Here is an 11,697-nt window from a genome sequence, read left to right as displayed (position 1 = left end):
TGTGTGTGTGTGTTTCTGGCTCACAGGTGGGACGGACTGGCAGCTGTCAATCTGACAGGCAGGACAGAGTGAACAGACACTGCAAAAGCCAGTTTGTGTCCATCAACAGCAGTCATGCGTCCTGCTGAAGCACCCACGAGCCAGACACTGAACCCCCACTGAGCATTACCATTTCAGTGTTGCAGCTCTCATATAGTGGTCAAGGATCTTTTTGGCTATGTGTACTAGGACTGGGACGATGCATCGAAATTCAATGTATCGCGATACAAAAAATGTGTCAATCCATATGTTGTGTCAGGAACATGAATGGTGATATCAGCTCCATGTTATTCTGCTGTAGTAATCACTAATGAGACTCTTCACCATCACAGTTTCACAAGCTCTCCATCCAAATTATATTACTGTCACTTTATAATGACATTTTTAAATTGTTGTTTACATTCTAGCAGCCAATGGCATCGCGAGAAAGATTTGTGTCTCAGAAATAAACAGAATTCTGCACAGTCAGACTTTGTTGTCACTGAACTTTTATTGATCACATCGTATCGTGTCTGTACTGAATCCTGAACCTCATATCGCGTATCGAATCGTATCGTGAGATAATTAGACTGTCCCATCCCTAATGTATAGCTCAGTTTTAGACCAAGCAGTAAATACATTATTACATGTTTAAACAATGCATTAACAGCTGTAAATACCAAAAATATGGAATATAAAATGATGGAATATGGAATATGAAATATGGAAGTCCATCTCTACTAAGCTAAACTTTCACTTTCAAACCCTAAATAGCTTAATTTCAGCCTGGACGTCTATAACCATTTAGACGTCTTTTAAACGGCTAATCAGTATAAAGCTGCTCAGTGGGTCTACCTGCTTGTTCATTGTATTGGAGCATCAGTTAAATGGCTAAAATGTGAATGAATACAACACAATGTCACATCATCAGTGCTGAGTAAACGCAGTGACATCGGTACCTCGGTGTGAGACAATAATGAAACAGCTGATACAGTGGAGCAGAAGACATTACAGCATCTCTTGGAAGTTCGATGATAAAAACCAAGAGACCGATCTGTTGCCTCCTCCTGTAGAAACACTTCTAATCTGAAAACACTTCAAGGAATACTGATCATCCCCCTCTCCTCTGAATCACATCCCCCTAACTCATATCTTCCTCCTTTACTGGCTCAAATGTACTTTTGTCTCGAAGGAAAAAACTCCTCACTACCTCTCTCCTCATCTCTTATTTCCTTTCCTGGCCTTTTCTTCTAGCCTGGCTTTGACCCTTGCACTCCCTGCTATCCATTGCTTATAATGTTGGGGATCCAGGATAGGGGTTCCCAACATTTTTCATATCAACGACCCTTGAAATAGATCCACATTAGACCACGAATTTAATAAGATATACAATTTTGCCCTATAGAACCCCTATCTGTTGTTAGATATGACTTGGTACAAATTACATAACTGTATATACTATAGGTGAAGTGATAGCCATCCTTATACATACTCTCATTGTGCTAGCTTCTAGGGAGTGAGCCAATACATTATTTAAATTATTGAATGAAAACTATTACTATTTTTCTGGGGACCCCCGGGAATTCCCTCGAGGACCCTTGGGGATCTCCGGACCCCACATTGGGAACCACTGATCTAGGATTTTAGTCAGTCTGCTCTCCCAACAAAAGACAAAAATACTGAGGAGATTGAGTCTTTTTATAAACGAGAAAATATACCGTGACCAATATTAAGAGCTTCAAGTTTACTGAACAGTTATCATCGTTTCCTGAAGCAGCTAAACGGCTGCTATCATCCTTCGTCAGTTGGTTTGTTTGGAAGATTTCTTAATATCTGTGTTTTTTAACCTTTATTTATCCAGAGAGGGTTCGCTGAGCACCAGGCTCTTCTTCAGGCAACATCCTGCTTCACATTCACAGTCACACACATTCACACCTGCCCAGTAAAACCACAGTCTCCTACTGTCAGACACTGAGGAGTAGTGAACGCAACAGACAAAGGAACAGCCGAACACTGACGGAGCATTTAGCAATTTCAAACATCAAACAGTTTAATAAATAATTGTCTCATTTCAGTGAAAAAAGAGAACGAGTATTCCTGCAGTTTACATTCTGCTCGTACTGAGATTTAATCCTTCGTGTCATCACTGTCCGGGGAAAACCTTGCTTCTCCAAAATGTCAACAGTCAAGAAAAACAGCCTGGACCAAACAGAATTGCCCAATATATCAAAATATGACTTTGCAGTGATAAATGTAGGGCTTATCACGGCTGCCCGAATGATCCTCAGATTATGGAAAAGTACATCCTCTCCAGATCTTAAAAAAAGGATAGAATCTATGTTAGAAATAGTATTATATGAACACGTTAGCTAGAGTCAATGATGAAGGTGCGAACTTTAAAGGAGGGGTATCATTTGCTTTTTCAGCATTTTTATATAATTACCTGGTGTCTATAAAATACATCTGTTAAGTTTTTTTCAGTAAAAATCGTTTAGTTATATCTTTAGCTATTCACTTCCCAGTGTTTGTTTCCCACCTACAAGAAAAAAGGTTGTTTTACATAAGCACCTTCATATGCTAATGAGCTACTGCTCTGATTGGCTGGCCATTCTGGAAGGCCCACCCTCCTCTTTGCGCTGATTGGTTAATTTCAGACAGTCCAGCGTCTACATAGAAACTGGAGCAAAATCTGACTGGCTTGTGCAAGGGGGCGTGTCTTATAGTTGGTGACTGTGGGGAAACAGCATAGTAACATGATTCCATTTTTTTTACTGTGATTACTTCACACCTCCAAGAACCGAAATCACAATAAATACTAAGAATTGCCACATCCTAGGATACCCCCCCTTTAAGAGGTCATGGGACCGCTTTTTCACTCATAGCATTGCTGGGACACGGTGATGATCTGGTTGTATTGCTATAATTGCTAAATGTTTATTTTGGTTGTTCTAAATATGTGCATTTACCATGGGCCTTTGGATGTTTTATAACTAAAAGGTAATAATAAAAAATTAAAAAATTAAAAAAAATTTTTTTTTTAAAAATTTAATAACAAAAAAAAAAACAGTCAAGAAAAACAGCCTTGTTTTCAGATTGACCACCATGTATTTTTGAGTTTCATAAACCCATTTTCTCAACGCACAGAGGATCCTGTAATCCTTGAATTTATCTTCAAACATGAAAAGTTTACAAGATTTTCACCTGACGATGATATGAGGGATTGTGCTTGCCCGTATACAGCAGATTTAAAGGTTGCAGAGCACATATTCACCGAACACTGTCTTACACAGAATATGAACTAATACATCTTACAGAAAGGAAAACACTTTTGATGAATGATTTTAATTACTTCTGAACAAAACCCCACAGATTTTGCTAAGATTTTAGGGACGCTCACTGACACTCCAGCTCTGGACGGACGAGCCAGGACCAGATCCTCAGCATCTCCTGCGGCGTGCGGCTGTGCACCAGCATCAAGCTCCTGTAGACGCACGGGTTTTCCCTGTACTTCTCCTCAATGTCAAATGTCCTGAAGCCCTTGTGCTTGTCGGGGACCAGGCCCAGCTTCTTCAGACACATGCCTGTGTAGACATCGTCGATGGGGTACAGCGCCACCTGCCGGGAAACGTTGTACAGGCGAAGCGCCAGCTCCCCGGCGTACAAGAATCCCCCGCCGCCTGCGTAGGGCGGGTACCGCCCCACGAACACGCTCTCTGGAATGAAGTACTTCAGTTTGCGGTCTCGGTGCGGCCCGGCGTTGCTGATGACGTCGCCGATGAACAGATCCTTGGCCCTGACTGGCGGCAGACCTTCCAGGAAGTCGATGATTCGCAGAGTGTTGACGAAGACATCGTCGTCGCCCTTGAGGATGTACCGGGCGCGGGGGCAGTATCGGCTGAACCACTCCAGGAAGAGGACCTCCTTCAGGGTCAGGTTGAAGAAGGTGTCCCTGTAGTCCCACTGGAGGAGGTCTCTGTGAAGCTCCGCCTCGTGGCCCAGCATCCCCGACAGGTCAGGGAAGTGGTCCGCAGACGTGGCGTTGCCTAGCAGGAACACCGTTGCCACCGTCCGATTGGCTAAGACGCCCGCCCGTCCCCAGGATTCGCGAATGGCCTGCCGGCGGTCAAAGTGCGGCGCGAGGGACTTGATCGCCAGCAGCAGGAAGGGTTTCTTGTCACAGACCTGCAGCTGATTGATCCGCATGGGGTATTTCCTGCAGCGCATGTGCAACAGGAAATCCTGGAAGCGCTGCGGCAGGGAGTTGTAGTCCCAGATTTGCGTGGAGACTCTGTAGTCCGGCTCGCAGGGGTTGAGAGGCCCGGTGTCGTTCAGCCAATCCGGCAGGTCGATGAGCGAGTCGTTGGAGAGCGCCGCCTTGAGGAGCGGGTTGTGAATGAAGTCCAGGCGCTGCTGCTCCTTGTTCCAGAAAGACTCGCTCAGCATCTGCCGACGCCAGAACCTCTTGGACGGGATTCGAACCTTCCGTCGGCCGCTCTTGTCGTGGCCCAGGTTCCACGACACGCCCACCAGGATGCAGATGAAGATGTTGAGTACCATCATCACGCAGAGCACCCTGGCTTTCCTGCGGCCCACGGGCATCTTGCCTCCCCTCTGGCCCTAGACAGCAGAGAACAGATACAAAATCAATGAAAATCTACGAGAAACAGGAGGCTCCAAATCTGCCGGAACATGGCCGAGGCAAACAGACTTACAACAAACCCAGGATACAAAGGGACATTCAGAAACATAAAGATGGAGAGGTAGACCCTTAAGCAGGGAGAAGAAAAGGAGAATCTGTTAAGGCAGGTCAATGGCAGTCTTGGTTTCCCCTGTTTGGTTTCAGAGCTCAGAGCGGCTGCATACCAGGCGGCTTTTTCATCCCTAATCCTCCAGGAATGGGCCTATGCACATTTTTCCTCGTCCCCTCCTTACTCCCTCCTCCTCCTCCTCTCTCCCTCTTCCTTCAACAATGACAGACAGGCATCACACATTTCCAATTCAGCCATGCACATGATACCAATTTACCAGCAGCAGCTTGTGTCATTGTGTATTGACCTCATACACAAAAGAGCACATAGATATTAATAAACCAGCTTTTTCAAATCGAGCATGAGGTTCATAACACAGGAATGCAATTCAAAGAACATTTTACAACTAGTTTTACTCACTTAACTGACTACATAGCTTTTACCCTGCTGAAATTTACAGTTACACCACTTGATGTCACTATTGTTGTCTGTAGTTACATCTAGTTGTATACATACATTCATGTCTGTGGTTTTAGTAGATATGGGAGATGAACCACAAATTAATCCTTATACTTTATACTAGATAACACACCTATTTGTTGACATTTGGTGATGTTAAATTAGCTAGGTTTATCCTCTTTTTCTCTTGCTATCTTATAAGTTAGCAAATATTAACTTCGGCCATTAATTAAAACCACTTATTAAACTATTAATTAGGGCAAAGGAAAGTGATTTTGGTAGGAAATTTATTGGCCACAGAAGGTGAAATCATTATTGTAGGAGATTGTTTTGGTTAGTTTTCCCTTTACGCTCTGCTAGTTAAGATGGACCTTCAGTCTCCACAGCTTTAGTGTCTAACGACTTACAGCGAAACGTTTAGTGTTGTACATCCTATCTTTCGATCAAACGCACGTCCAGCTGATAAAACACAGAGAGGAAAAACTCTGGAGCAGAAACCAGGGAACGCTGCTTTTCTTCAGATCACAATATAAGGGGAAATAAATCAAATATCTAAAGAGTTTTAGTTTTATCTGTCATGAGAGAGAACCACCAATCAGACTTTGGTTTAGAATTTTTTTTAGGCAATTTAGGTGCCAGATGAGCGAGATTTTCCATATAAGTGAGTGACAGATTTTTTAGACATTTTTTAAAGTGGTAATCCACAACTTTCTTGTTATACTGTATCATTTTATGCAAATCATTTCTGCTGTTTATTGAGCAGTATTTTGTTTTGTAAAAAAAAGAGGTAAAAGTTCTATTATTGTGAAAAGTTTTACCTTGACTATCAATAGTTACACGTTAGCACAAATTTTCACACAACTCCCACAATCCTCCTCACAGTCCTCATATGCAGAACGAGCAGCACGTCATGCGCTGTGGGAGCGGGCACAGTCTGAACTGTCCTGATGCAGCTAACTCCACCCATCTGCTACAGAGCAGCTTAAAACAAACACTACTGTTTTACTGTACTACAGTACACTATATATACTGTATATATTCTTAATATTACCTGTGATTGGTGGGAGCTGATTGGTCAGTTGGGTCTGCAGGACACCCGGACCGCTGCTCAGCTCATATGGACGAGCTGCATGTTGGAGGAAGACCCCAGTAGGAAGCAGGGAGGGGGGAAACAGGAAGTAGTTTCTGGAGCCATCTGGATTAAAACAAAATCACACTGTCAAAGTTTTGGAGATGTCAACTTTTCAGGAACTGTGAAAAACAGCCTCATTTTTAGCTTGACCGCCATGCATTTTTGCTTTCATTCAATGGGGTTTTGAACAGATTTCATCAGCCCAAGAGAGCCGAATTTTCTCAACCCATACAGCAGCATGTAATCCTTCTGAAGTTAGAACATGAAAATAACCAACATTGGAGTTACAAGGTTTTCATGAGACAACAGAGACAAGTACATACTGACATATGTGGTACAGGGACAAAAGGACCTCATGTATAATGCAAGACATGCAGCAGACAGACTCTACAGTAGACTGTACTGCAGAAAAATACATTCACCATTTTATCAGTCCATGCGTTCAGGCAGCATGTAATACAGTATAGCTGTCTGTGATAAACCAGCTGAACAGCAGAGGAAAGCATGACTCTACTTGCAGCAGCAGAGCAAAGTGCAGCCTTTTGTTTTGGCCCAATCTCTCTGAGCAAACACTCAGAGAGAAATATCAGGCGGTGTGTTGAGTCTCAACTGAGACACGGCATGAAGAAGTCACTTATATATAAATATATTCATATATCTATATATATAGATATAGTTATATTTAGACTTTCCATGGTAGGCATTTAGCTGCTGTCATCTGGACTGAGCAGGACGGGGTTCAGTGTCTTGCCAAAGGAAATGTTGATAGCCCTGAGGGAAATTCTACTTGATTCCAGTAGAGCAAGTCTATTGGTTTCTACTTGAATGAATGAGTTGCTATTGTAATGGATTGTACTGGATTCAGCTGGATTGGTGTAATGTTACAGGCCCAGTCCAGTTTCCCTACCAGTAGAGCGCTAGTGGTTTCAACTGGATTTAGCTGGTACCAGATCACAAGAGAGAAACCGTTTTACTCCCAGTGGATCCACCAGTTTAACGTGCTAATGGTTTCTGTGGGATTCAAGTGGCCAGTTGAACTGGTTAGGACCAATTCTCTACCTGTAGATCTACTGGTTCAACGTATGCACTAATAGCTTCTATCGCTTGAAACCACCAGAGACCAGTTTAACACAGTATCACCATTTAACACCAGTAAACACCAGTAGACATGTTAAAATGTCTTTATATAAAACCAGAAATCTCTTTATATAAACCAGCTGGACCAGTTCCATACCAGTTATAAACCAGTTGAATTTTCTACTGGAATAATCTGGTGGAACCAACTGGATCCAGCTGGATTTCTCTACTGGTCTATTACTGGAATTTCCAGTAGGGAGGATGTGGCTGTTGATGGACACGTTGACTGCTGTGAGGTTTAAACCTCTGAGCTTTTAGTTACAGGAAAGTCTCTCTAACTGCCATCTTGACGTGTTTTTACACAGGAACCACATGCAGACCAAGCATGACCTTCTCTTTGTGTTGCTTCGCTCTATCAAAGGTTGTCGCTTGTGGCCGTTTCACCGGTCAAGTACGGAGCAAATTCTCAGTTTGTTTCACATTATTTGTTCATGTAGACAAATTTTGTATATCGTCTTCTTTATTTTATTTTGCTGAAATATATTCCATAATCATATGTCTGGAAAACACACTCCTGAAATTATTCTTTACTCTAGCGAGCTAGCTAGCTAAGTGGCTACAAGTCGTCATGCTGCCCCCTGCTGTCTGCATTTAAAACTGTCATCAAAATGAATTGGATGGTTTGTATATTTCATATGACACATGTGATTACATCTCTGTTCCCTGTGAAATTGATCATTATCTCCTACTTTCAAATGATCTGGTGGCATTAAAATGAAATACTACAGTTTTTATCAAGATTTTTCCAAAACGGACTACAAAGCCTGTCGTGCTGATGATGTCACTACCACAGTCAACTCCTGATGATGTCACACTCCAGCGTGCTCCAGCAGCAAGGCGGTTACAAATTCTCATCAACAGAGACGCCTATATCCACTAGCTGGCTTGTGTACTTTGGATGTGTATGTGAGTACGTACACACAAACCCCTGCTGCTGTTTGTAATGTTGCTGATCCAGGAACTGAAGCTTCTTCTGCTGTTGCACTCACTGAAAGTTGCCTTGAATACGAGTGCCAGCTAAATTCCTACAAATTAAGTGTTAATGAAATGTCTCACTTAAGCCAACCACTTACCTTGGGGCTTTGTTTGTATGAAGGTGCGTTACATAACAGAAAAAATGAGAATACATGACAGAGTTCCTAGAGCTGCAAGATGAGGTCGGCACTAAAGGAGATTTTTTCACTTCAGTCAAGGAAAAGTTGACAGCTGAGGGAAGGTTGAGCAGCTGAACTCCCTTAATGTTCTTAATGCAACAGTCTTCAGCTGTTACCTGAAGCTCAGGTGAGCAGCAGCCTGACTGCACTGCTCTGTGTTAGCTTGCTTTGGGCTACAGTTTGTTTGCTTTAGTTAAGTTGACTTCACCCACCAGCCTCGTGACATTTTTCAGCACATTCCCTGCACAGGAGTCGGCACATGATACTTTCCCTGTACTTCCATTTTCTGATAATATAGTGATAGTGAGAATAGATAATGAGTTTTTGCTTTTTCTTTACACATCTCCTTACTCCGTTGTCGAGTTTTTGTAAAGGGACAGCTAAGTAATGCTGGCACATTCAGTACATTATGCTATTGGTAGTGAATACATTGATAAGGTGTAGTTTCTTAGAATGCTAGTCTACACACCACAAGCCTTTCTGTACATACGTATGGTTTCTTGTAGACTTACAATGCATATTTGCTCATCATCTGCTTCCTCAGTTTCACATATATTTGCTGTATTTTTTTTTTTGTGCTACTTTATACAATATACATATTGATATTTGTATGCTATTAACACCTTTACTGTTACTGTATCAGTTTACTATGTCACAGTAACCTACATTTGGAAACAAATCCACCTTATCACACTATTCACTTTTACTGAGAACGTTACTGAATGGATCTACAGCCACACCACAACAAGCTGACTCAGCTGCTCTCTGGTTCTAGCTGCTTGCTACAGATTTACACTTTATTCACTAACAGACTGTTCTCCACTGTTCCTCCATGATGGAGCCACAGGTGGCTGCTTGGGAGATTTGTGATGCAACTGCAAAGCTTTTATAGGCTATAGGTCTGGAAACTACAGGTAACACACACACACACACACACACACACACACAAAGAGGAGGATTATGACTGTACTATCTCTACTGTACTGTACTATGGCAGTGATTGGGTCCAAGACTAATTACTTGTTAGTGTGTCATGTCTGTAATAAACATAGGTGTTAGGATGAACCTCCTCCACCTCTCAGTTGACATGCTGCAGGATGGACTTGCTGATGTGAACCAGTTGTCACACAGCGGCAGAACAACTGCAGCAGCACAGGACCGAGGAAATAAAAGTTTATTTTAGGTAAAGATTAATTTACTGCATGCCATAAGGCTGATTTTACAGCTCTGGGGGCAAGTCGGGTCAGGTTGGCAGGTTTGTACATATAATGAGCGACAGAGCTCACAGAGTTCATTCACTGTTTCTGCTGCGCTTAACCACAACTCTGACACATTACAAACACTTCTCTGCCATAGAAACAGGTTTAAGAAACACCAGATCAGTTAGGACCCCCTAATGAAAAATCACCATAATATCACCAATAATATTCCTACAGTGACTTACAGTGGGTGTCTGGTAGTCAGTGAAAATATTCAAATATATCTAAAAGGGTGTTCATTTATAAATAACGATATATGAATAAAAATGGAAAGGTTTTTGCATATTCACAAGTGTTTTAAACATGTGGTGTCGCACCTGTATTTCTGAGTTGAGCTGCATTTGTCTCAGCCTTGTTTTGAAACTGTTTAATCTCCATATTAAACAGTGAGTTTACAGTGAGTTCATCCTTCTTTATGGTCGTTTTTCTCCTGTGGTATAACTGTAATATTCTATAACATTCCTATGGCAACTTCTATTTTTCCCATGGTTTAATATCATTCTTTTAAAAAATCTATGATTATTAATGGGTTTTCTTTGTTGTTGTTAGTGCTGTAAATAGCCCCTGGCCTAGAGTGATCAGCTTTAATAGCCTACATTTGAATAAATTGTCTATATTTGATCATGTTTAGGTTTCTGTCAGCAACTAAACTCAAACCTGCAGCTGAGCCGCTGGTTCCCAAAGTAAGGTCTGAGTTTCCAGGAGTCCTTGAGGAGTTAACAACAAAATGAGGAATAATTTAAATTCAGCAGAGGAATAATTTAATTTCAGTGTAATTTCCCTCACTGGACGTTAGCACAATGAGAGAATATACAAGCTGACTGTGTTTCACCACGAGTTTCCCTTTCTCCCCTGCTGTTATCTCCCCAGACAGTTTATCTAACAGCTGTGTGTCCGTCTGTGTTGGGGCTCCTCGATAAGATAAACCCAGTGTGAAGTCCTGTGCTGAGCAACAGGCTGCAGGTCTTTACCTGGATAAAGAAAGCCTCCAGGCGACGCGTCCTGGTCCTGGCGCTGTTTGGAGACGTGGAGACGCGCAGTAATCCTCCGTGAGATCTACCGGGTAAAGACCGACTTCTGATCGGTCTTCTGTCCGCCTGCAGCCCGGGTTCACTCCAGCACATCAGAGGAAACACAAGTCACATCCTCTTCTCTGAAGGGGAGAAAGACAGGAGTTTTTTTTTTTTTCTTCTGTGCATTTTGCGCGCGGTGACTCCTCCTCCCTCAGTCTGACTGGAGAGGCCGCCTGGTCGGTCTGAGGCTGGAGATTAAAGTCACAATGACATGAAAAATGACTTTTTCATCTTGTTGGCTAATTTTACATTTCATAATCCGTTATAAACTTATTTAACAATAAATGCCCACACAATACTTTTTTTTTTCTTGTATTCTTAGATCAAAATCCAAAAAGGTGTATATTTAGTTGTGACTTCATCATGTACCAGCAGGCATAGATAAAAATTCCAATCAGATTTTTGATCACCCCCCCCCCACACACACACACACACACACACACACACACACACACACACACACACACTCCACCCATCCCATCATATAATATTCTAAAATGGAGATACTATATATACTTTCATTGTTAAAGAACATCAGGCTTTCTTCACGCTGCAGCTGAAAGTGTCACAATTCAGATTTTTCCCCTCACATGTGACTCAGATCTGATGTTTTCTAATCAGGGTGAAGTCACATTTTTTCAGTTCTGATCTGGGTCACATGGGTATGTGATATAAAATCCTGAGGAATGAGAGCTACAAAATGGAGTTTATCAGCCT

General features: G+C 42.1%; 1 protein-coding gene across 1 annotated transcript; it reads right to left on the bottom strand.

The window, feature by feature from the left end:
• Positions 1-3,123: 3,123 nt before the first annotated feature.
• Positions 3,124-11,005, bottom strand: b3gnt2a (UDP-GlcNAc:betaGal beta-1,3-N-acetylglucosaminyltransferase 2a). Its single transcript, XM_071917079.2, has 3 exons — positions 10,879-11,005; positions 6,277-6,420; positions 3,124-4,635 (listed from the first exon to the last, which is right to left on the bottom strand). Exon 3 carries the CDS (start codon positions 4,615-4,617, stop codon positions 3,412-3,414), a length of 1,206 nt encoding a protein of 401 aa, XP_071773180.2. The 5' UTR covers positions 4,618-4,635; positions 6,277-6,420; positions 10,879-11,005; the 3' UTR covers positions 3,124-3,411.
• Positions 11,006-11,697: the final 692 nt, after the last annotated feature.

The sequence above is a fragment of the Centroberyx gerrardi genome, chromosome 3 (genome assembly GCF_048128805.1).
Source record: "Centroberyx gerrardi isolate f3 chromosome 3, fCenGer3.hap1.cur.20231027, whole genome shotgun sequence".
NCBI classification, from domain to species: Eukaryota; Metazoa; Chordata; class Actinopteri; order Beryciformes; family Berycidae; genus Centroberyx; species Centroberyx gerrardi.
This window is presented reverse-complemented; position numbering and strand designations above follow the sequence as displayed.